This window comes from Diplotaxodon limnothrissa, linkage group LG1, assembly GCF_057381915.1.
Source record: "Diplotaxodon limnothrissa isolate DT_005_m linkage group LG1, D_limnothrissa_male_GT1.1, whole genome shotgun sequence".
NCBI lineage: Eukaryota > Metazoa > Chordata > Actinopteri > Cichliformes > Cichlidae > Diplotaxodon > Diplotaxodon limnothrissa.
The window spans coordinates 13,116,217-13,142,880 of NC_140596.1; the positions used below are offsets into that span (position 1 = coordinate 13,116,217).

The 26,664-nt window shown below is 38.9% G+C and overlaps 1 protein-coding gene across 1 annotated transcript in view; it reads right to left on the minus strand.

Moving 5' to 3' along the window:
• Positions 1–372: 372 nt before the first annotated feature.
• The window catches only part of frmd5b (FERM domain containing 5b), a 91,179-nt gene continuing 64,887 nt past the window's right edge, over positions 373–26,664 (minus strand). Inside the window, exons 2-14 of the mRNA XM_085352988.1 lie at positions 16,639–16,743; positions 14,721–14,763; positions 14,514–14,592; positions 11,670–11,767; positions 9,231–9,354; positions 7,834–7,921; positions 7,631–7,719; positions 6,914–6,977; positions 6,398–6,489; positions 6,242–6,316; positions 6,067–6,135; positions 5,845–5,951; positions 373–1,366 (exon numbers count right to left, since the gene is read on the minus strand). Coding sequence (XP_085209114.1) covers positions 774–1,366; positions 5,845–5,951; positions 6,067–6,135; positions 6,242–6,316; positions 6,398–6,489; positions 6,914–6,977; positions 7,631–7,719; positions 7,834–7,921; positions 9,231–9,354; positions 11,670–11,767; positions 14,514–14,592; positions 14,721–14,763; positions 16,639–16,743 — 1,626 coding nt within the window. The 3' untranslated portion in view covers positions 373–773. The remainder of the gene's footprint in view (positions 1,367–5,844; positions 5,952–6,066; positions 6,136–6,241; positions 6,317–6,397; positions 6,490–6,913; positions 6,978–7,630; positions 7,720–7,833; positions 7,922–9,230; positions 9,355–11,669; positions 11,768–14,513; positions 14,593–14,720; positions 14,764–16,638; positions 16,744–26,664) is intronic.

The window sequence follows — 26,664 nt, forward strand, 5'->3', positions numbered from 1 at the left end:
TGTCAGGGCAGCACCATCACACACCCGTGTCACAAAGCTACTACAACTAGTCGTTTAGCAGTGTTTTTAAATTGAATGTTTCAGATCTGGGATTGTAAAGTACATCTGGAGAAATGTGTAACGTCTATTTGCATCTGCCTAAGAATCGTATAAAACTATAATATTTGCAAACACGTTTGACTCAGGACTCATCTACATTCAGTAATGCTTATTCGTCAATTTCACGCTTTCTCTAAGCCCACCACCTGAAAACAGCAGCCATAATAACATTTAATCACCATGAATATTGTTGATTTGATATAAAAAACTGATGATATAGTCTGCCCTCCATTTTTAAATCTTTTAAATGTCTTAAACTCTCAGTTGCACCCCAACACCTCAGATCGTTTTGTATTACAGTGATGATACAACATATAAATTAATAAAAAAATAAAGGCAACTATTATCTGTGGTTGAAGAAGAGAACTCAGGCATACTTGATACAGTTTTCAAATTAAACCCAGCTCCTGTGATTTTGTGAAAAAATAAAATACCTTGATGACCTGAATTTCTAAAGTAACATTTCCTTTCCTCGTAGTGATGGTCAAACGTAATAAACAAGGCTCTTCAGGGGACAGTACGTGGCTTGTGACAGGATTATTCCTGGGAGAAGCTTAGTTGAAATCAGGAACAGAGCCATCCATTTCTCTCCTCTTGCCTTCTCTTCTGACCTGTCTGTTATCTGTATCCAATTTCCATGAGCGCAGGCCTTTGTTGAGTCATTTGGTCTGTTTTCACTTTGCCTCACTAACAAGGAAACCTCCCATCCATCGTAACTTACAGGCGAACCAGCGCCGCAGAGGGCAGAAGTATTCAAAGTGGAACTGCTGGAATTCAGGTGTCTTGCGGATGTCTCTTAAGAAGGCAATGTCCAGGTCCGACTCTGTCAGCATGATGAGAAGCAGCAGCAGGGCGAACAGAAGTCCAATGGTAACCAGGAAGAGACGCAACACGCTCAGGATAAACTTGTTGAGCTCCTCTACCTCGCTAGATGTTGCGGGCCTCCTCTTGACCATACGTTGTTCTCTCCTGCTGTGCCCAAATTCTGTGGCCTGCCCCTCTTTCGATGTCCCTGCCTCTGACTCCTCCTCGTCAATGCTGCAGGGGGCACCATTGAGGTGACGAGCCAAAGGCATCTCCATTCCATGTTCTGCCACGGGTGTAGGCAGCACGCTGTCAGAGGGGCTGTAGTTCTCATCTGAGATGACTGCTGACGTGCTTGCCTCACTGCCATCTACCGTCTGGCTCCTTGAAGGCATGAAGGAGTCGCCATGCGAAACTGAGCGCACCGGTGTGGAGTGAGCACTGTCTCGAAGGGACTCCAAACCTGACACAAACAGCAGGGAAAGACAGGAGTTCATAAGATTCAATAACCGGAAGGAAGTTTGGTGCTCCTTGCACCACTTAAAAAAGGGATTTTGTCTTAGATGCGGGATCCAGGACAATAACGAACTTTCATCTAAAAAGCACTAAACACTCTCATTAATACAGAGAAGACCCCCCCCCCCCCCCATAATCAGACAACCCTCTATGAGCAAGCAGTTGGTGACAGGAAAAACTCCCATTTAACAGAAAGAAACCTCTGGCAGAACGGGCTCTGGGAGGGGCAGCCATCTGCTGTGACTGGTTGGGGCGTGAAGGGAGGGAGACAGGACAAAAGTGACACTGTGGAAGAAAACCAAAGACTAATAAAACTAATAATTAAATGCAGAGATTGTGTGAAAGCACAAAGAGAATGAAAACAGATGAGTGGAGAAGAGTGAAGAACTAAGGGAGAAGAAATACTCTTCTAACAGGCCCATTGCAGCATAACTAAAGAAGGATTAAGGGTCACCTGATCCAGCCCTAACTAAATTAAACAATATTATAAAAGGAAAGCTTTAACCCTAATCTTAAACATAGAGAGGTTGTCTGTCCCCAATGCGTGGATGTAGATGGATCCACATGTATTATTTGGCGCAGATTTTGTGCGAGACACCGTTCCAGATGCAATCCTCCTATTTATCCAGCCTGGAAAACAGCACTTAAGAGTACAGTAGGATTTGTGTCTCCCTCTGGTCTTGAACTATGGATCTTTCATGTGTGAACCACTACCCCATAAAATAGACTGTAGATTGCAAACCTACTTGATTGTTAAGTCATCATTTTGTATTGTTTTTCTCTTCTGAAAGCAGGCGGTATTAAAATACCTAGAATCGAGGACTGACTTACAGACTATCCATCATGTTGTTTTTGCAGGCTGATCTGGTAATATTGGAAATAACAGCTTTACACATGTAGGTGCCATTGCATTGGATAGGCAGTTTTTATAGGTATGCAGCAATTAATAGTTGCTCATGAATATCCACATAACTAGTAGATGCCTGGAAAACACATGCTTATTATGTCTGAAAGTTATAGATATAAAAGTGGATATAAAGAACCTGTCCCTTATAGCACATAAAAGAGGAGGTCTAAAGGGAAATTACGTTCATTTGTTCCTTATTAATTAGTTCTGAAGCAAAGTTTCCACAAGCCTCTGGAGCTTGGCTTGCTGAGCTGCCAGAATATTCTGGTACATTTGTGCTTTCTTTAACACTGTGCTGACATCTCTTATGCTAATATAGTCATAAGGGAAGCTGGATTTCTTTTTAATGGCTAGCTTTTCACAACTTATGCAGAAGAAAATTAGCCTTCACATCATGTAATCTATGTCCAAGGAAATACAAATGGCAACTGTAACCCCAAAGCAAGCATGCAACATAAAACCGATGTCTTCTAGGAACTTACTCAGTTCTCATATTCTCACAGCTGCTTTTTGGAGGTTCATCACAGTGCAAACTTTCTATCTATCACATTAGATTTTAGCAATAGGTCTTACAGTCACTTAATACTGTAATGTTTTGAAATATAACCACAAAAAAATCACTTTTAAAAATCAGGAAATCTATCACAAAATATCTCAATCCAACAAAACCAGCCTGATTTTTACCTGCACGATTGCCTGCTGGGCTGCAGCCATGTAACTGGAGTGGAACAGCTAGCCTGGAAGGAGCCCTGGACTCCTGTCTTAACCCAGGTCCAGAGCCTGAGTTTGAAGATCCCCCCGGTAGAGCGGGGAAAAGGGGAAGGACTCCCAGAGCCTTGCCCAAAAGCCTGGGTCCCAAAGACAGCACACGCACCTTCACATCCCGATAACAATGGTTGATCATACGCAGATGAACATTCACCTTGGTCTTGATGCGGATCAAACACTTCACCATGATTACACAACAGCAAAAGCACTATTTCCAATTGAGTTTCTACACGTTTTCAACTGCTATCCTTTCGCTTTCTAAATCTTAAAACGGCCTCTTTGTATTCTGCCTGTCTGCTGCCTGTCTTTGTCTCCAACTGAGACTGGTCTAGCTAAGCAGCACTACTCCCTTCTATGCAGTAAGCTCCCACATGCTGTTAGGCGGGCTGACAGCGGTAGATAAATAGAAAGACAGTCAGAGTGAAAGACAAGGCCCAGGAATGTGGTCCCCTTGTGCCACAGTTCACCTCGACCTCCCCTCCTGCTGTCGGCTGTGACACACACAGCATGGTCCCTGACAGCAGGAGCTTTTTTCAGGCTGAGATATCATTGCCAGTTGAAATACCAGTACAAATATAGCAACACGACAAAACACAGGGGGGTTGCTTCCCTGCTGATACACTTGGGTGCAATGTCAGAGTCCAGGACAAGAACTAAGGCTGGTTTGATAAAATAAATTTTTTCTATTTGCTTTTCTTTTTTGCAGACAGGCTATGTTGTAAGTTTATTAGTGTGACTGAGGCCGATCGGCAAAGAGTAAACTTACTCTCAGTGGCAGCATTGGCAAAAGGTTAATAGCCTGTTGGAGGAAAGGCAGGATGGAAAGTGCCCTTTATAAACTGACAGGATGACTTTCTCATGTCAAAATAATACCTGAGGCCAGTTGCTGATGGGCACTGCAGTGTGTGCACTTTTCAGTAAAGCACACCCTTTAGAGAAAGAGTGAGATCTCACAAAAATACAGAGAAAGCGACTGACATTTGCAAGTAGGTAGGCTGTTAACATGGAAAAGCACTTAGATTGCGCTCTTTCTCCATGCAGGTATTCACAACTATGTCTGATAGTGTTATAAGGAATCTAAAAAAAATGCTGTGCCATTGCTGTGCAACCCAGATCAAATCACAGGATTAAGACAGTGATTTCTTATGTGCCCTGGGGACTGATCCCCCAGGGCACACTATAAGGCAGACTGTGATATCTCTAAATTAACCAATAAAATAATTTTTTAAAAGATAATAAAAATCTATATTTTGAGGTAAGTGTAATGCCTCAACACCAGGGCCCAAGATTTAATGGAAATCAGCAATTTAGCTAAGAAGTTTAGGTAGCTACAGTAAGACCTGGCCTAACTGGGAAGACTTTATATGTTTAAACAAGAAAAAAAGCACAGTGGATAAAGTGTTTATATTAGTAAACTAAAGGAAAAGAAATGAACTAAAACTATCTGAGCTATAGCAACATATTTAATACCTCCTGTATTATCAGGATTTGAGCAACCAAATATGGCACACAGGTTCCTCTTAGAACTCTGATGGTTCTTATGGGATAGATTTATAGTGCACCTCGGATTAACCATCTAAAGCAACAGACAGTGCACAAGACAAGTGAAGAAGAGAATGCAGGTATGGTGGAGTGGGTGGAGACGAGTGTCAGGGGGTGACTTGTGTGAAGGATAGCAGCAAAAGTGAATGGGAAGGCTTACAAGATGGTACTGATATCTGCTATGATGTGTGGTTTGGAGATGGTAGCACTAACAAAAAAGACAGGAGGCAGAGCTAGACGTGGCAGAACTGAAGTTTCTTTGTTGGGAACAAAGAGAATGGACAAGATTAGAAATGAGTATACCAGAGGGACAGCTCAGATCAAGCGGCTTCGATTCAAAGTTAGGCAAGGCTGAGATGGTTTGGATGTGCGGGTACTTTGTTTAAGAGAGGAGATCTAGTGGATATATTGGACAAAGGGTGTTGAAAATGGAGCTGTCTGGCAGGAGAAGAGGAACACCACAGAAAAGATTCATGGATATAGTCAGGGAGGACGTGCAGAGGGCTGGTGTGACAGACGACGACCTGTGGATAGGGTGAAATAGAGGCAGATGCCCTCTAAAGTGAGCAGCCAGAAGAAGAATACTTTTATAGCGCCTTTCTCTTCAGTGTGAGCAATCATGTCACCTTCTACTAGAAGTCTCGTTTACCCAGTCACATGAACATTCATACAGTGCCTTTATCTATGTCTTAGTGTTTTATCTAACTTTCACAAGCACTCTCACACTCAAATGGATTCCTCAGGGTTCAGTATGGAGGAGCCGGGGATAACAACAGTGGACCTTCCAGTTTGTAGAAAACCCGCTCTACCATCACAGCCATCACTTACCTATAGATATTGTGACGCCATCGTGTTACCTAGCAACCAACAGTCTAAAATGATCCATGTGCAGTATTTGTGCACTTATAAAGCCCAATAATAGCACTTGTATTTCATAAAGTAACAATAGCAAATAATTTATATCCACAAAAATGATATATTATGATGTCAGCATGTTAATAGTAACCATCCACTAATGGACTAACATCACTAACCAAACAATGCTATAGTATGAGCATATACTAGGTAAAATTATTGGTTAAACAGCCCTCTTTTTGCACACTTGCAAATACTTATATTGTTTGGCAGTTTGAGGACTGACTCCCATGACTTCCACCAACACAGTGAGAGCTTCAGCTACACTTTGCTCTTGTGTTTGTGCGGTTTACCTTCCATAATGGAAATGTGCACAGCTCTTCGTCGGGTCCTTGGCACACTCGTTAGACGAGGGCCATGAGTGATGGATGGACAGCTCCTACTAGGCACCATACCAGCCCTGTGAGAAAACACATGTATGCATAAAGCCCCAAACAAACACATTTGACAGTGCATTCAGAGCTTAATCAATTTGTTACATAATTTAATCAATGCATGATTGTTATGATTGTTACCTGTGGATCTCCGGGGGGTCTCTCTTAATTTTAGCACTTTGTTCCATTACTTCTTTTGCAACCTTTCCGCTAAAAAACAGATAAACGTGACCACTACGGCAAGCACTGAAAACTCCCAATTGTACTTAGTATTCCCATATCATGCTTTGCAATAAACATATTGTTCTGTTGATACCTGTATCTAAAGCGACTACCCTTGAAGAAGAGGTTACTACTGGACACAGTGCGGACTTGGCTTGACTTCTCCAGCCTGTGAGTGAAAAACCATAAATACAGTCATTAGCTTAAATGAAAAGATACCTATTCAGTTTTTGTATGTAATTTTACTCACTTGTAGAAGGCCTGATTCTCCACCCCACACTTCCAAAGATGCTTGCAGGCCTCTGGTGTAGGTGCAAAGTAAGTCAGTATGATCTTCTTATCCTGTAACCAGTCCACTATATTAACTCATATTTGTGATGAAAGCAACATTCTTTTTCATCTAAAGGCTTTACATTCTCATTCAAACCAAAGCCTACATTGAGTTTTAGAATATGAGAAGGTGTCTATACAGATATATTTAAAGGGCACTGTAACCAATCAGCCAAAGAAAACCCAAAAGAAATAATCCTTCTGATCTAAACATCAACCGCCTCTAACACAGTGTCTTTATTTTACTCTTTTGTCTGCTAAAACCTATGGGTAGCACACATTTTTGTCAAATCCTTCCTCATTTATTTCCGCATTAAGAATATAGTACAGTGGCTCCCCAGTGGCAGAGTCTCCATGCATAAAACATGGACGCACTCATTTAACTTCCTGAGCTCCACAGGCTAGAATAGGCAGTTTTAATAATGAATACACATACCTCCTTCTGATTTGCATATATATGGAACGTCTTTGCTTCAAACTTAAGTTTGGTCACCTCCTCCCTGAGGTTAAAATAAAGAAGACAAACCAAACAGAGTAACAAAGAAATCAGACCAGAAAGAATAGGGGAGAAAGTGAGCAAAAGAAAGGAGAGACATAAACCAAAAAAGGCTGTAAAATATTAAGAGCTGTAGGTAAATTAACAGGGCTAACAGTGATTCATTTCTGTGCAAGAGCTGCAAGAGCTCAAATGCTGATTTGGAAACAACAAAACAAGTCAGATGCTGTGAAAACCTCGAAGCTTTCTCTGCGGTCTTACAAAGGTTACTGTTATCTTCTTGTATGGATAACTGGTTACTTTTTTCCTTTGGACTCTCTTGCATCACATTTCACAATATTTTAAAAATTGTACTGTACTTTGTGTGTTTTTTTCCAACAATGCGTGAAATTGTATCAAGTTTAGGATTTTATTTGTTCTTTTCTTTATTTAAAGCACTGAGGTCATTTTGAAGTGGAATGTAGCTGATATATTCATGGGCATAAAAGTTTAAAATAAGTTTAAATGTTAAAGTCTTTTGATGCTTAATTCATATTTGAGCTTTTTCTGCAACTGATGGGGAGATTTTATTTAAAATAAAGTCACTGTCTTGCTAGTACAAACCTTTGATATGAATATGATTATCAAGTGAAGTTTCAACTCTTCATCTCTACTCACCATTTGAGGAAGTGAACCCTCCTGTTTCCTTGCAGCACAGTGAATCCAAAAGGGGTGAAAGCCAAAAAAGCCGGGTTCCCAGACACATCCTGACAGCACATCCGTGTTTTTGTAAAAACATGGATTTGAGTTAACATTTTAAATCACAATGACATTCAGTCATTCATGTTAGGGTTCACTTTACTGTAAATCTTAATGATAACCTTGCATGGATGTGGGTCGACCCCATAGGTCTCCAACATCTGAGCCTTCTGAAGAAAGTTGAGCTCTGATGTTTCAGGAGTCTGACCTCTGAGAAAAAAGTTAAATAAATAAAGTCAACATACTGGGTTCTGTCACAACTCTTAATTCATGGAGACAGACTTATGTGAAGATTATCATTATCAAACTTGATAATGTGTAGCATCAAAAAGGTTTGGATGCTTTAATTTTCCTAAAGAAAAAGTCTCTAACCATCTACTTACTCTTTTAAATGTCTATAGCTACCAGGGTGTAAACTGTGCAGATCAAGGATACATAATTAAATCTGTTCACTGTGTGTAAAGAATCAAACAAAAGCTTACTTCAGTTTTTAGCCCTGCAGGTCAAACTTTAAAGCAGTGACTATAATGTTCTAACAGCTGTTGTACTGACCACAGGAATGAAAGGATTATAAATCAATCTGCTGTCTACATTTTCTTCTATTAATAATCCTTGATGAAACTAGTGTATGAGTCACATTAGCTCGGCTGGAGAACATACTGTAGCTCTTTGTTTTTGCTCAGGCAGTCTGAAATAAACTGAATTAACGTCATTATCCCTTTGCCACACTCAAGTTTCTTGTATCTTAGCAAATTACACTGTTATTCTTATGCAAAATGTTTTACGGACAACCTTTGACACTTAACTCCAGGGAATGTACTTAATTATGGGAAGGAAATGAGCAACAGAGGGCAGTATAGGATTGAATCTATACCCAGTGCCAGCGTCCTCCTGGGTTTTGTACATTGTATATACAGCAAGTATAAGTTACTGTGGAGCTGTTTATTTGATTAAATCCTCTTTTGCCCAGGAATACTATCTGCAAGGTTCATCTTCCAACATTGTACAGAACATTGTACAATGTACTCCTAGTCTCAACATCACTGAGCTGGTCTTAAATTATCCAGTCAGTCTAAATCCACAGAAGAACTACAATTTTTCCAAAATCTTAAAACAAATTACCAGCACAGTAAAAAAAAAATGTATTCATGTTTTTTTAAACATTCTTTAAAGGTTTTGTACCACATGACAGAAAAAACATCTAGGTACCTCTACATCACTGCTTTTAATTCACAATACCTGCTACATAATTAAAAGTTCAGAACTTTTTACAATATATAAGAAATTATGCTTGCCTATCTTGTCTTAATATCCTAAATGAGAATTCCAATGTTGCCGTATGTTGATCTAAAAGCATCCGCACTCATGTAAGTTAAATAAGAAGCTATATATTATATAGAATAGTTGATTGCATAGGTGCTCCAAGTCAGCTATGCTCTTGTGATGCCTGCACCTTGCCTCTGATAAAACTGAAGGAGACTACACAGGTATGCAGGCATCTGGACAGATGCCACCTTACATCAGCTCAGTTTTGTGGATCTCAGCAATCCGCCGCTCCAACTTCTCTGAGTGCTTCGGGAAGAACTGAAACTTGGAGCTGTAGCCCTCTGGATGTTTCCCAGGGTCATAGTCACCAATTTCAGCTGGAAAATTAAAAAGAAAGAAATAAAAGAAAAGGATGACTTTTTTAAATGATTTTATGTTTGGCTTTTTGCCTTGCCTTTAATTGATAGGTAAAGCTAAGTGTGAAACGATGACATACAGCAAAAGGCCAGAGTTGGAACTGGGACTGCTGAGGTAATAAATTAGATGGTGTATGTGGTACCAGCTGGCCCATGAGTCACTTTTTTGTGATGTAAGACCCTTCAACCAACTATGGGATAAAGAAATCGTAGCTAAATGCTATTGCTTGAACTTTCAAACAAACAACTGGACTAAATTATGTTCATCATACAGGGGTTGTTCTTATTAGCTCAGTTTAAAGATAAATTGTACAAGTTGAATAATCATGCACAGAGAGACAGTGTGTTCTCAGTATTAAGAGAATATTATCTCCGTCCTGCTGCCCAGCATATCTTTGAGCATGAAAATGTCACATAGAAAACAGTGAAAAATATTTTCACTTTGCCAATTTTGACATTAAAAGGTCTTTCCTTTTACTCAGAATTATTTCAGTTTATGTTGTGTTCAGCTACCAGTGACAATGTTTGACTTTCTCATTTATGTGGTTGGCCTTGACAGAAAAGAGTTTGTGCTGGGGTGCATGATACTGAAAGACATTTCTTTAAACTAATAGTAGTAAAAAGATTAAACTTAGATTATAATTTTTCAAGGTTAAAACATCTGCTCACGAATACATGAATCTTTATTCTGAATCAAAACTTTGACATTCAAACAAAGATCAACACAATGTAATATGTAAACATCAGTTTAGTGGAATTTATCAGAGTTGAAACCTTCAAATGTGTTATTTGTGTCTAAAGGATTGATGTGCAGCACGAGACAGCTATGGTAATTTACTTCAAATTAACATAGGTAGTAATTATTTAGCATAATTGGGCAAAAAGTCAATAACAAAATTTAAGCACACTGTAAAACGAGTGATTTGAGATGAGAATACTTTGCTCTTCCTCTTGGTTACTTTTTTCAAGTCTTGGAGAATATGACTCTTCTATACTGTAAAGGGGGACTCTGGCCAATATAGGTCCTTTCAGAGAAATGGTGTCCCTATTGGCGATTACATGTCACCTCAGATGGTAAAAAGTGTGACTCAGTGGTGGAAAATCCTGGTGGAATAGCTCTCATTCCTGGCTTCACAGCCTTCACAGAGCCATCCCACCCCCACCGAAAAAAGAAGACAGACTTAATAAAAAGAGCATAAAAGACACTGTGACTGAAAAAATATTTAAAAAGCATGTAAATCTGCAAAGTTTCTCAGTTTCATCTGAGCTGTTGTTGTGTTTGGTTTGGTTAGGTTAAGAAAAGTAGATCCACCATAAAAATAGGTGCTATGATAACCAGGCTAATGACAGCTAACTTAATTACAGTGCCAGCTGCAAAAGATTGGGGAAGTTTTTTGCCCATGTGATAGTATCAGAGTTGTGATTGTCGTAACTGCTGAGATGTTTTCCAACTCACAAATAAACTGTATACATTGCATTAAGTGTATATTATATATATGTAATGTTTTTAAGCCCCCGCAGATGAACTCTCTTTATCTGGTGTATAAAAATACAATATTTCTAAAGACTGGTGTGGTTGAAACCACATTTGTATTGCAGCCACTCAAGGCTGCTGTTTCTTATTCAAACTGTTATTCTCCCTCTCAAGTGATTATTGCTAAATAATTAAAAGACACAGTTCACCCAAAAAAATTACATTTCTTTTCTGGCCTGTTATTCTGTTTATTCGTCTACATTATTTTAGTGTGAAATGCACCATTTTGTTAATGCATGCGTTCTAAGGCACACTGCGGTTTGTATTATTTACTGTAGGAACATAAAGAGACACAGAGGACATTTAGATTCAGGGAATGTCTGAGAGACAGAATCCTGGCAGCAGAGATGTTTGGTAGTGTGTGTGACAGGGAAACTGTTTCTTAATGCACCTCACCCCTCTGCATGTTGATGAGTCTAACACCCAGAGGAACCAGGAAGTCTTTTTGTCAGAACTCTCAGATTTGGTTTCAAAGCATGTAAACATCTTAAATTAAACTGATGATTTTTTTTTTACATTGAGTTTATCTAAGTTGCTTTTCATACTGTTATTTAAAAAAAAAAAATTCAGTTCAGCATAAAAACAACAAACTCCGATTCCCTTTGCAAACAACAGTATGAACCCTATGAGTCTTCAGCTTTTAAACACACTCTGCTCACATGTTTGCACACAACCACACAGTGAAATATATGTTTACAGTATGATTAAACATACTCGTCTCAAAAAAGGTTGTTTGTCATACCTTGTAATATATAGGCAGCCAGCAAAGCTGCATCTGATGTCTTGCACAGGAGGCGGCCGTGGTAGAGATCCCTCTTAACCTGCAGGAAGACAAGATATCTGTGGAGTGGAACACAGAGAAACTGATTTGGGTCATTACTCATAGGACGTCTAGATGTTTACAATTTAAAATTAAAGTGCCTTTTGAGGCTGCGTATATAGTATATGGGAAGTCACTGTTAGAAGATGAAATTCTGAGAGTACCAAATAAGAGCTGAGGCTGACTTCTATAAAGTGTTTAGAGTGAAAGACATGATGACAGATTATGACACGAGTGTTTTAAGGCGACTTGAGATTGTATGTCTGTGTTTACTACGAATAAGCAACCTTGTAGACCACAACCACAGTAAAATGTAAAATACATAAATGTAACTTTTGAAACCTTAGAATACTCAGGCCTTTTTGTAGCCCATTTTTTAATTCACTTATAACACAATTTATGAGAAAAATGAGTCATCATCTTATGTCCAGGCTTCTAAAATGGACTGGTCATGCATTTAAGAAGGTGAAAATTTATTCTAATTTCACACAGAGCATGAGCATCCATCCATCCTCTGCTGCTTCAGCCTTTCCCAGCTTCTCTACATGTTCATGAAGAGCCTGAAGAGGGTGTGAGACAGAGCACACCCTGGACAGGTCTGGACCAGTCTGTCGCTGGAGTTTCGAGCTTATACATAATCATTTTGGGAATTGAGATTGATTTAAAATATGATTGCAGTTTCATGGACAAACCCTCTGGGTACAACTTCATTTTCTGGTCTCTTCTACAACATCCAAGAATTCCTGTCTGTCATTTTGCTCACCCTAAATTCATTTCATACGGCTGTGATTCTGCTTCTCTCCAAGCAGCAAAGCAATAAATAGCATAGAAGTATTAAGCATTGCTGGGAAAAAGTGTGGTTATTGAGCATTTTACATTACTGAGGTTATTACTTGTTGTCTTCAATGTGTGCAAGTTTCATACAAGGTTCATTTTTATGTAATTTCTACTGCCTTTGCCACCTCATTGCTCACAAAATCTTGCATGGTACCCAAGTTTCTTTTACAATACACAAAAGCAGGATTGCTGTGAAATAACTGGTATTATTTAGATATATTTTTGCTTATCCGCTATGCATTCATTTGTCTGTAAAAGCCTCTAGTCGGAACAGATGGATGAGGATGGAGGGGCTCTGCCTTGCCGGCGCGCTGGTCTACCAAAATGAGCTGGATTGTGAATAAGAGATTTCATTGCATGGCAACCAGTCGAGGGATGTGATTTACAGGGATCTGTGCACTTGGAAGCTCTCCGGCTCACGCCTCACAGCAGTTTGTTCAGCTGTCACAGATGCTGCACGCCATACAGTAGTGGCACAGAGCTTCATGACACCACGGCTTGCACAAAAGGAAACACTCAAATCCTCTCTGCACACAGGCCACTGTGCTGAACTCGGAGTACTCTTACAAATTGAAAAGCGTGGGTTTCTGCCCCTTCATAACCACTTGCCCATTTTAATACTGGACTTTAGATAATTTATAGGGTCATTTTGGCTCATTAATAAAGAGGCCAAGTTGAAACCCATTTTCAACGTTCCCATTAAAATTGCTATTATACTTTCCAGGGTTTTTTTTCCTTAAGCGAATAACAATTTACTGAAAAGGATTCCTTATTTAAAATCAAATAGGATTTCCTAAAAATCTCGTTTAAGTTGCAGTGGTATTATTCATTCTTCCATTTTGTAAAAGCCAGCTACAGAAGCATAAAAAGGCATTATCTGATTGGATTTTATGAGATAAGTAAGGGCAGAAGAAAAAGATGTCTTCCCCACCCCTTTTTGGTTCAATAAAAGTCTCTCTTTGCTGTGGAGACTTTTATTATTTTACATCTGCCATTTAAGTTTGATCTGTGTCAGCATTTCTTAGATTGTTGAGTGTAAGAAGCAAAAAGGTAGACATCTATACACATTTCCTGCTTTAAGTTGTGTTAAAAAGGAATATTCCACACACATATAATAATAATAATAATAATAATAATAATAATAATAATAATAATAATGTAAGCTAACTTGAAGCACAACAAAAGGAACTCAAGTTTGCCCTTCAGTATTTTCTAATGCCCTGAGCTCCAAATAAAACGAGGCTGACACTGCAGTTTTTTTTCATTGTGTGTCTGTAATTTGTTTTTTCTCTCTTTTCTATGAGCGTCATGATTGGCAGTCCCATTTCAGTGTAATGGCAGACGTCTTGACCCTATTCTGAAATTGCAAGTGACAGATCCCCGTGACCTGATAGAAGGAAATTTGCAAGTGAAAATGAGTCGCTCAGTTTTCTTGGTATGCATTAAATCCCCCTTTTTTCTTGCACATCTGGTTTTTATTTTAATTTTTTACGTTTGTTAACTATTTATTTTTTCTAGTTTTCCCAGTAGTCAATACAAATGGCTGCAGACAGTGTGACATTAGCATACTTGCTTGTTGTAATGAAGGCATTTAAGTCATGTAGAAATGCAAAACATGACTGTGAAGAGATGTGAACTGGCAGGCAGTTGTAAAAACTGACACCTTACAGTCAAATATCATTTGTTGATGGCATATTTTATTACTGTGTGCACCTCTGCAATGTGTCATTTTGTTTGTATTCGCTCGATTACTGTGCAAAAAGTTCAACTGTTATCTGCAGATGAAAATTAGCTCTAAGCAAATTCAGGTATAAGACATAAAATTATCATATTTTAAACTTCAAAAGGTCTCCCATAGAAGAAGAATATGATATAAATTAACCCCACCTTTTCCCATGTGGAGCCGACTAAGCCATCTTAATGTCTTACCTGGTGATTTCCTCTTTCAGGGCAGCGGGGTCAGGTGGGTAAAACTTGACACGCAAACACATGGTGAATGGAGGCTGGGCTACAAACAGGAGATATATTTCTTTCAGGGGTTTTACTCTAATCAACTCTGGACATCTTGGAAAATGAATAAACCAAAAACAGTATCAACAAACTCATCAGGGATCTCAAACTAAATACGGTACTTACATTTCATTTGTTTGGCAATTGACTTTGTAAACTCCAACCAGTGCTGTAGGGAAGAGAAAGAGAAGTAAAGACCTGCACTTTTAACACTGATTCGATATCTGCCAAACTGTCAGTCTGGGGTCTGATTACTCAGCAGCTGAGCATGATGACTTAAAATCTATAGCTGGAAGGCACAGTAGAATTACTCCCATCGCCTCTCCTTCTGTTTGTTTAGACTCCCTCCAATACAGTCACCATGCAGAGAAAAGAAAGACATTTAGAAGATAATCAGGACAGTGCTGCTTTTCTGTTTATTTTGAGCACCAACCATCAAGATTCATTAGTGGTTTTAATCAGTGAGATAATTACAGTTTGACAATGGGGCACGGAAGTCAACACAGGGTAGCCAAAGATGCTATAAAGAAAGGGCGATTGGCTGAGGCAAGGTCGGTTAGTTTTCTGGGGCAATTTTTTTTGAAGATTTTTGTTCTCTACAAGATCTGCCTCCTTGAGATATCAACCTGGTAAATAATGCATGTGTAAAACGCAATGCTGAATAGCCCTCAAGGTATCTCCTATCTTTTCATTGTGTTGAGCTAGAGTTGAAAGATTTACACAAAGATCCAGCAGAAAGTCTTATCATGTCTGACTATCAAATGCAGTCATACATGATGGGAATGGTGATGTGAAATGCTGTACAACAAAGCATCGTTATTCCAGGTTTATTTCTGAATCATCCACTATCTCAGAGCCTATTGGATTGCACATTCTTAGCATTAAATAGCATATGTTTCGCTTATGACTTTGTGTATTTAGAGGCTGTAAAGTAACCGCCATCCAAAAATGGGTGGTTGTTGGATTACTGGTGGAGGCTGAAAAATGTAAAAATATCACCACTGAAGTAAAATACTGAAGTGACCTTTGAGAGTGTAAAAAGAACAAAGCTTTTTAGACCTTTTAAAGAATTTGTAATCTTATTTACAGTTAAAGGTTGAATAATTAAGGAGTCCTCAGTTCAAGCTCTGCAAATCTACCTATCACTGTATCATTTTTCCCTTTAATTCACATTCACTTCAGTCAAAGAGGTTGGCTTTTTGCCAGCTTTTATTATTAATCTGTAGATCTACCCATCTGTTCAGAATCCTTAAATAGACCCAAATGCTTTCTTATCCTTGCATCAGCTTCCCATTATTTTCTTCAGCGTTTTTAAGATTTATATTTGAATATGGTTATCCTTTAAATCCAGCGTAGCGAATGAATCTCAATGCTGTATAACCTTTTTGAGGCATAAAATGGATTTTTGAGGACAAGGACCCAGCTAACGTGTGCTCACAAATGATCTAAAAGGTGAACAAAACCTCAAATAATGTAAGAAACTTAACAAGAGATAATTATTGCTGGGAAATGTAGATATTAAAAGGTTGGGTTTTATTGACAGAGGGAAATTTTTTTAACTTGTTTTATTTTATTTTTCTATTTGATGGGTTTGTTATGAACAGGGGTGCATATAAGTGGTCCGCAGATTCGCATGCGCTGTCAAAATAAAAAACGCGCACCAGATAAGAAGTTGCAACGCGCGTTTGCGTACATACGATTTTCACGGCACATTCCGCACCACATCTCTGTGCGTTCATCATTTGTTTGAAGCCAGCTCACCTCCTGCAAACACTTTTCGAAGAATACGCGCTTCTTTTGCGGTTCGGGCTCCTTCTGACATTTCTTTGAAGGCGGAGGAGCATCAAAGCAATTGCTTAAAGGAGCTTGCTTCTTCGACATCTTTAAGAGTTCTAAACAAATGTCTGTCCTCCTCCAGAAAATCTTCTGTACACAAACGCGCGTTGCAACTTCATATCTGGTGCGCGTCTTTTATTTTGACAGCGCATGCGCACCTGCCGACCACTTATGTGCACCCCTGGTTGTGAAGAAGATTCATACTTACTCTCTGCTTGTCTGGGTCAACATATCTGATGCCAAAGTAGTCTTTCTCCAGCAGGTTAAGATGGTGGCAGATGAGGTCAAACAAGTACTGTCCTTTGGCGTCCCGCTGAAAGAGACGTGACATGAGATAGTATTAGAAGATTCAACCAATGTGCCCATTACTGAGGGATATTAAAGTCAGAAGGGTAGGGGAAAGACATGACTGAACAGTCTCCATCCTCCCTCACAGTAGTTGCATACTGGGACACAGTTAATGAACCCCAAGCAGATCAATGTTGTTTACTGTGCACACAAACACGTGGAATCAAAATCTAGACTCCACATTACAGACAGAGCAGCAAACAGCATCATGCATTATAAAATGAAGAGGACATTTAAAGACATAATAATAGTGCCACATCGAGCTGATTTATTTCTGTCTCATCAGGAAGTCAATCTTTTTTTTTCTTTTCTTTTTGAGCCTCTGAAAAGTCAAAACGGCCACCAGAAAATGTTTTAATATTTTACTACCCTCAAGGGAGATATATGAAGGCTATCAAATATTCATATGGAGGCAGCAGCCATCTGTGAACGCTCTGAAACATTACTGCAGCAGAAAAAGTCCCGAAAAAGCAGCAAGACAGTGAGTAGGCTCACTGCAGACTGGAAAGAAGATATAGGCCTTGTCATGCAATGCAGCCAAAAAATCTAAATTTATGACAAGTTTTTTTAGATTTCTTTTTGTTTCTGTGGGCCTGTACTTGACCAAAAGAGTGAAGATGGACTGGAAAGGGGGAGAGATAGACGGGGAGATGAAGTGAAGCAAAGGGCCAGAGGATGAATCAAAGTCAGGTCACTGCATGGAGAAATAAGTCTTAAGTGAATGGTAGACACGCTGAGCCAGGTGTGATATGGGGGAGCCCCAGGATACTGTAACACACACACACACACACACACACACACACACACACACACACACACACACACACACACACACACACACACATATATATCAGATGTGACAGTTAACGTTATTCACTTTTGGAACTAGCAGTTTAACTCAGAGTAAATATGGCTTTACAAAAAGCTGCATGTACCCAATGTGACTCATTGAAAATCTATTTTAGTGAAGTCTTTATTTAGATTTAACTACATCATTAAGACGCATAGCTCCCACTGAATGCAAAATGAACCGTGAGAAGTAATTTGGTGTGTTATAACAGTGCCAACAAAAATCATCTGTGATGGACAACACTGCAATATTTCACCCCTCTTGGGCTTGTAGTATAGACCAAAAGTGATGTTGAGAAAGAAAAGGGAACAGTTACCTTAACTGATTTAAAAAGGGGTTTTCGTGACATACACATGCATTTCACATACACTTCTCCTATGTTGAATGAATGGACTTCAGTCAGCTAGGAGCAATAGGTGTGGTCATGCACTGAAAAATGCAAACGAATTGTGAACATTTATTAGACCACCACCCAGTGTAAGGTTTATATCAGAGCTGCTCTAAACTCACAGTGTTAGTAATTACCAAAATATTTTTTTATGTTGCTGTAATGGTTACATCAGTATGCACAATCAATATGATATTTTTAATGCTAAAATTATTGTTATTATCCATTCATATTTAAATTTTCTGTTTTAAAAAAGCAGAACAAATAGTAAAGCAGTAAATCGGGGTTTTTTAAAACACCAAAATTGCATTAATTTACTTGCATTTCAAAGAGGTAAATTAATTTAGTGGTTGAACGTTATGCTTGATTAATTTTTGACTTCTCAGTGAAGTTTGCTGTGCTGGTTGAAATCTGGTTATAAAAGCATGAATTTAGTTTGTTACAGTTTGCCTAAAAATATGTTAAATAAATATATATATTTTTTACTATTTTTTTACTATACGGGTGGTCCAATAGCACTGTAAATGGAAATTAAGTATATGTGGCAAAAAAAGAGTTTGTATAATTCTAACAAGCTTGAAAGTCAACATTTAGTCTGACCACCTTTATTCTTCAACACAGCCTGAACTTTCTTAGGCAAGCTGTAATTTCTTCAAGTAGTCTACAGGACGTCTCGAAGGACATTCAAAGCTCTTCTTTGGCTATTGCTGCCTTTTGTTTCATTCTATGTCAAGATGATCCCACAGTGATTCAATGATGTTGAAATTCAAGCTCTTAGGACGCCAGTCTATGACTGATAATGTTCCATTGTGTATTTTTATATTCAGGTATTAGGGGTGGGAATCAAGAACCAGTACTTTTAGACGTCCGGCTCCCAGCAGTTCAATTTCTTGGAATTGTTAGCCTGCTTGCCTTTCAATTCCATTCACAGCTCCGGCACAAGTACTACAATCAGCTGACTTCAGTGTGTGTGCTGGAGGAGAAAAATAGTGGTGACATCTACAACGTGGATATGAACATTATTTTTATTTTTATTGCACAAAAGGGTGAGAGCACAATGGTAAAGTGCAAACTGCATCCAGAACAGACACAACTGCATTTAGGGTTGCCAACTCTCTGAAAAATAAATAAGGGACACCTCGTGGCCAGGGCCGGGCAACCCAGTTGTCTTCACCCTTCCCAGTGTGGTGAATTTTCTAGCTCTTTTTTTGTGTGTGAAATTATTTTTTTTTAACCATTTGACTTGAAGTTGATTTAAGTAGATGCATATTCTATTCTTTGTGATATGAACACATGTGAAACAAGTGATCATTTAGCCATTTATTTTTAGCTCAAAATGACAACATTAACACAGTAAAACAGGTCTCTTTCTTAAACAGAAGCCTGTCATGCTTAACTTTTGGGAATATAAGTAAATCTTTCTTTAAAAGAACTCTGTCCTGCTTAACTTAAAATAATAGAAAATAATAGAAAGAAAAACATTCTTGTAACAGTGCACATTTAGTGCATTTAGTACAATTGGCTTCAGTTGAGGTATTATTTCAGCTTTTCTAATGCTAATCAGCTGCTCCCATTTGAAAACCCGCTTGTTCCCATGATTACGCATCTTAACTCATCATCATTATTCATCTATGTATTACTTTTATGTATTAGTCATCAGTTTGTTGTAATCATCTATCCTTGCAGTTGTTTATTACACAAAATAAGTTATATTATCACACTTCTGGCCACATAGCGCTGATATTCACTGCACATGCCCATATTAACTTTTTCCAGCCAGGTGTTTTCCTTTTCCCATTCTTCCCTTTCTCTGAGGGGAACAAACATTGCTGCTCTAATGCTGGGCTTACACTGTGCGATTTTTGGCCCATTTTGAGACGATTTTTGAGTAGTGCGACCGATTTGGTGATCAGACCGATTTTGGCCTTCATCGTGCGTCGTGTAATATACGTGGGGTAACGAGAAGTGATTAACACCTCACGACCAGCTCCCGATCATCAATCGCTCGTGAGGGTGTCACCACAGCCGCTCACACTGCTCACGCGCAAACACGTAAACGTCGGTGAAAAAGACGGAGCAGCACGGCTGTGCAGCGTGTGCACTATCCACAAGCGATGGAGGCACAACTTGTAGAACTTTGGAAAGCTCATCCGAGCCTTTTCGATGTGGCATCACAAAATTATCACGACCACAACAACCGTGAAAATAGTTGGATTTACACTGCTGCTCAATCACAGCTGCCTGATAAATGTTTTTCATTATCAGTTTAGCAAAGTTGATGGTGGTGGTGTGTCTGTGTGAGTGAAAGACAGAGAGAGCGAGCGACAGATTTTCTGTTATAACCTTCATTTTATGGAGGCACAGTGTGAGCACTCAGGTCGCATCGGGCGGTATAGTGTGAGACCCTGCATCGTGACCTATGAACTTCTAACCTCTGCGAGTCAATCGTGCAGTTTGAGCAGGAGCTGAATAACGTGACTGAAAAAATCGCACAGTGTCTGCCCAGCTTTAGGTGTACTGTCGTCCGAGACTTGCACCGCAGTGTCGGCGTTTGTTTCCCTGTTGGCCATGCTTGTTGTTGTGGTCATCTGTTGTCTTCCGGTATTTTCTCCGCAAGCGACCTTTCCTCGACCAATGAGATGAGCGGTAATCTGAATTGTCATACTCGAATTGTCATAAGTGTGCTGTCAGCTCATTGGTCACAAAGCAGGAGAGGGGCTGGGAATTATGTTTTCAAACAAAGCGTTAATTCCATTAACATTTATAGACTACTTTTGATTCTAGCTCAATACGGGACAAAGTGCGTCCCTTATTAGCTCAATACGGGACGTGTACTTTTGTTTCGAAATACAGGACGATTCCGTATTTTAAGGGACGGTTGGCAACCCTAACTGCATTATACTTCCAACACAACTTTGGCTCTTTGCAAGTACTAGCATATACAGCATGCTAACCCTAAGCTAGCCCAGAACCCAGACTGTGTTAAAACTGAGTGAATGCAGACCCACGCCCAGCAACCAGACCCTGAACTTCAACAGGTAACAATGTTTCCATGTTTCTTTATACTGGTTTTTATCTTTGCTTTGTATTCATACTTAAATAGTAGGAGAAAGATTATATATGTGCCTTCATTAGAATAGGGATTTGTGTTGGTGTGTGGGACTGTAGCATATGTAGACAACGTGTTTCATGTAACAACAGATGTAATGAGTAGTGTAACAAATTAATTTCTCCTGCGAGTAGTTAAGTAATGTTCTGCATTACTTTTAGGAAAGTGTTCTGTGTAATATATGTAATACATTACTTTTTTAGTAATTACCCCAACAGGCAAAATACCTCCAACATGCACAAACATTTGACCAAACAGCATGCAATTAATTTTCACAAATGTAATGTCTTTGATATGCTGCTTAGCGATGGTAGTGACTCTCAAAGTGCAGCCAATAAGAACCCAATGAGAATCGATAAGTGATATCGATAATGGGATCGGAATTTCTAAATTCTTATCAATTCGCTTCCCTACCAGTTATGCTTTTACTGCATTGGCAGTGTATTTGGAAACACTGATATCCTTAAAAATCAAACTCTTTGCCATTGAAACACTTTCCAGTTAACAGTAGGATCAAAGTCTGATGGTACTTTTCTGCATTTATAATTGAATCAATTTTGACAACGTTGACAAGAAATGCAGGCTTTGACAGAGTCTCCACCGTGTTCTCTGTTTGCAGACACTCACTGTTATACCTCTCCCTTGATATCCTCACTATATAATAATGGAGATTTATTGCAGTATGTCTTAAAATGTCTCCTTTGAGGCGTATCACCATGGATTGGATGTACAGCAAGGGAATTTTTTTTGCCCCTTGTACACTGTACTGTACATATAGGATATATTTTGTCTTTGTTGTAAAGGACACTATAAAATATCTGACTCTGCCCTTCAGAAGACACAGTGTTCACATAAGTGTCACAAAACTGCAGAGTCAGAGAAAGTCATAGGCAGATATGTGAGAACGGGAGAAAGAGAAGGGAAAGGCAAAACCAAACAGAAAGTGAGATCAAATTAAGAGAGAGGACAAGAACGCAGGGAGACGACGGAGAACAAAGAAGGCCAGATGACTCTGATTAATATGTCTCTATCCAACACCACAATCAATAGGGGATAGGAGAATAACTGCACTGAAGGACTGGTTCATGTGTGAACCACAATCTATGCTCAGGCCTGCTGAGACATATCATGTCGGACAATGTGTGAATCTATGATGAATCCTGTCCACACTTTCATATCACTCAGTATCAGATCAGATTTTTGAACAATTTTATTATTTTATTTACTCTGTTTCGTGTGGTGTTCCACTTTAACAAATCTGCCTTGGTTTCTGTCTGAACATGAAGCCTTGCTGACAACATCATTCTCTTCTTTGTGCCAGTGAAGCTACATCACATGCTGAATGCTAAATGACCAGTGTGGCCTGTTCTCTCCTTATTTCATGACAAATTAAGCAGATAAAGAAATCTTGAGATGATTCTAACGGTTGAGCATACATTCGGTAGATGTTCACTAGAACTCTCAATATGAGGTCCAAAGAGATGTTGATACAAGGTAAGGAGGCCATTATGGCCTTTAGGTCTATTATTTTAAGCTTTTTACTTATGTTTTTCAGGTTTAGCCCTTAGTTGAGGATTTTTGTTAGGATTATTATTTTTAGTTATTGTTTAATTGAAACCTAGCTTCTATTAGCTTTTCACATGCATTACCAGATTGCTTGTGTTTTGGTTCATTTTTTTCTAGTTTCCCTGAATGTTAAATGACTGTGCATATGTGTGTCTGGCGTCTGTATTTGTCAGTTTCTTCCTATCTAGTATTGTTACTTGTCTCTAGTGTCTTATGTTTAGCTTTACTTCCTCATGTGTCATTGTCTTTGATTGTTATTGTCTGAGTCTTGTTACCCTGTTGTGTCCACTTCTTCTAATTACTCTCATGTGTTTAAATAGGACTGTTCCAACAGTCTCTGTCTCAGCAAATTCCCTTGTTCCCTTGTATGGCTGTTGTAGAAGTTTGTTTGTTTTTGTGTGTGTGTGCACACGTGCACTTTTCCTCTCATGGTGTTATTTAAATCATCTTAATTAAACAGCTTATTTTTGTTACATCTTATATTCCTCCAAAGTCTGAATTTGTGGCTCCTTAGCGTGCTAATCACGATAGAGCTATTATCAGCTATCATTAGGTCATTGGGAATGGACATATCAGTAATCTAGTATGTTCTTAAAAAGAGAGCATGCACTGACCGCCCAGCAACACTAAAAATCTTTAAAGTCCGCAGTAGACATCTAAATTGGATGATTACAAAATTGTTTCATTGGTTAACAAAAATAACTTCGTAATATTTAGCCAAGTCAAGAATATCTTCGTAGATGTATCGTTGTTAAAGTTTACAGCCAAGTCTTTATGAATGTGAATACAGAGGGTTTATGACAAGGTGCAAACCACTGGTTACAATCATGAACCGGAACGCCACATTACCAGAAAGCATCTAACAAAACCGCCACAGGTTCTTTTTACAAATGAAACCAAGATGAACTTGTATTAACATGATAGGAAGAGGAAGGACGGAGAAGAAAGAACCAGCTCTTCACAGTGGAAATGTATAATGGTGCAAAGCACACTGTAAAAGCAACCCGAGACTTGTTCAAGGGAAACAAATGGGATGTTCTTCAACGGGCAAGTCAGTCCCTTGATTTCAACAAAAGGAAAGCATGCTATTCAGTTACTGAAGGCACCACTTCAAAGGAGAAAACAACATTTGGTGTCCATGGACACTAGACAGCCAGTCAACGACTGCAAAGGATTTTCATCAAGTATTAAAAACATTCCTTACATGTAAACATATGCTAGTTTATTTGAAAATGGGTGATTATGTATTAGAATTATTGCGATTCCTAAACACTTGATGCAATGCTTTTGTAAAGCCCTTGAATTGTCTGATTTAAAATCCACTGTGGCGAAGACAAAATTACAATTAATTTGTCAGTTAATTCAGAACAGTCTTTACGAAATGAATCTATAATGAAAAATCTGCCGCAAGAAATAACTTAGAAGCATGCAATTAATACGTGTTTTTAATGAAGTATTTGATCCATTCTTTAGCAAACACCAAAGCACAACCTAACATGAATCATGTTTAGTTGTGTCAAGATGTGCACTTACTAGACCTTTCCCAGGATGCACCAGGCTGACCCTCCATCTCCTCTGTCAGTGTGTCTGTATGTCATTGTCATGACAGACACCCAGACTCACCAGGACAAGCCTGCTGACCAGCCCAGGAGCAAAAATAGAAAGGCGCATCCCTCTTGCCCTCTCTCTCTCTCTCTCTCTCTCACACACACACATGCACAAACACGCACACACACGCACACACACGCACACACACGCACATTCACTGTTATAATGGATGGTGATACACCTGTGAAACCTCTAAATCCACAGCATTTTCAGAGCCTGTACCTCCCACTCGCTCCATCTGCTTAGCTCTGTAGTGTAAACTATGCAATCCCACTTAATCACTATGCTATGCTAATATGTGCACTCGAGTGTTAGTATATGCCATATCTTAGTGTGTGTGTGTGTGTCTGCCTGTGTTTCCCTGTGTGTGTGAGTGAGTAACTGATGGTCAATATCCATACAAGTTATGAAACAACAAAAGAAGAAGCAGGATGATTTGTCTCTGTCCAACACTTTAGAATATAAATGAAGAGGAATGAAAGATAATTGCAAAAGCCATTCATCAAGATTACTAGTCTTCCGAGAAAATATTTCCTCACTTGGGTAAGCAAGCAGACGTGCTTTTTATAGCTGCAGCAGAGGTAAACACATACATGTTCTACAATGGTTTCAGTGTCTCTTACAGCACATTTTAAGTGGTTTGACTAAGTAAAGAACTTCTGACCTTGATTTTCCTGTTGTGCATTATGATATAATCCTGTTGTCCCTAGTAATTTACCTGACTCTGCACTGTGATGCAGTTTGTATTACTGAAATCAAAGCACACTGTAACTTTGTCCTGTGCTCATTATTTGCTTTGACTAAACTATGTAGGATAAAGCACCAGAATAAAACTGCCCATAGGCAGCTGACCAAACACTTGTAATGTATGGATGGTGTTGTGTTCCATACTAATAAGATTCACTGAACTTCAGTAAGGTTTCACTTGCTCCACTGGGAGACAAAGACTGAAACATTATCGATCTGAAGTTAAGTGTTCTTCAACATCCTTAAACTCAGAGTTAAGCAGCAATACACTGTTGGCTACAGGGAGGAAATGCTATATGTTTCTAGTTAAAGCACAGTTTTATTGTTTTTGAGTAGATAAACTGCAGCTCTGTTATGTGGTTTGTGGTCATGTGATTTCATTGTGGGAATTGCTTCTCTCACTGCTTTCTCTCCTTTGGTTTTACTGCTGTGGAGGAAATAATTGGATCTGTGCTATATTTGGATTAAAACCCTTTTATAGTCAAAACATCATGAAACTTTGAAATATAATAACCTGCTATTAAGATAAACAGACACACATTTAAGACCTTGTACAAGAGGCTTTGTAGTGAGATTGTCTTTTGTTTTATATTCAACATAAGGACTGAAAAAAGGCCTTGGTAACGAAGTCTGTTATGCATCCTCTTTTTCAAGATTTAACACTCATGAAGTTTATAGTAATTGGGCTTTAAAAACAGAGTTATTAAGTTCTCTTAATTGGTAATGCCACATAACATTACACATCACACAGAGTAAATATCATTGCTGCCATATCATCCCATTGAACTGCAGAGAATTAGACCTATTAATTAGTTAAATCTAACCCTCTTTCATTGACATACAGGGAGTGCAGAATTATTAGGCAAGTTGTATTTTTGAGGAATAATTTTATTATTGAACAACAACCATGTTCTCAATGAACCCAAAAAACTCATTAATATCAAAGCTGAATGTTTTTGGAAGTAGTTTTTAGTTTGTTTTTAGTTTTAGCTATTTTAGGGGGATATCTGTGTGTGCAGGTGACTATTACTGTGCATAATTATTAGGCAACTTAACAAAAAACAAATATATACCCATTTCAATTATTTTGTTTTACCAGTGACACCAATATAACATCTCCACATTCACAAATATACATTTCTGACATTCAAAAACAAAACAAAAACAAATCAGCGACCAATATAGCCACCTTTCTTTGCAAGGACACTCAAAAGCCTGCCATCCATGGATTCTGTCAGTGTTTTGATCTGTTCACCATCAACATTGCGTGCAGCAGCAACCACAGCCTCCCAGACACTGTTCAGAGAGGTGTACTGTTTTCCCTCCTTGTAAATCTCACATTTGATGATGGACCACAGGTTCTCAATGGGGTTCAGATCAGGTGAACAAGGAGGCCATGTCATTAGTTTTTCTTCTTTTATACCCTTTCTTGCCAGCCACGCTGTGGAGTACTTGGACGCGTGTGATGGAGCATTGTCCTGCATGAAAATCATGTTTTTCTTGAAGGATGCAGACTTCTTCCTGTACCACTGCTTGAAGAAGGTGTCTTCCAGAAACTGGCAGTAGGACTGGGAGTTGAGCTTGACTCCATCCTCAACCCGAAAAGGCCCCACAAGCT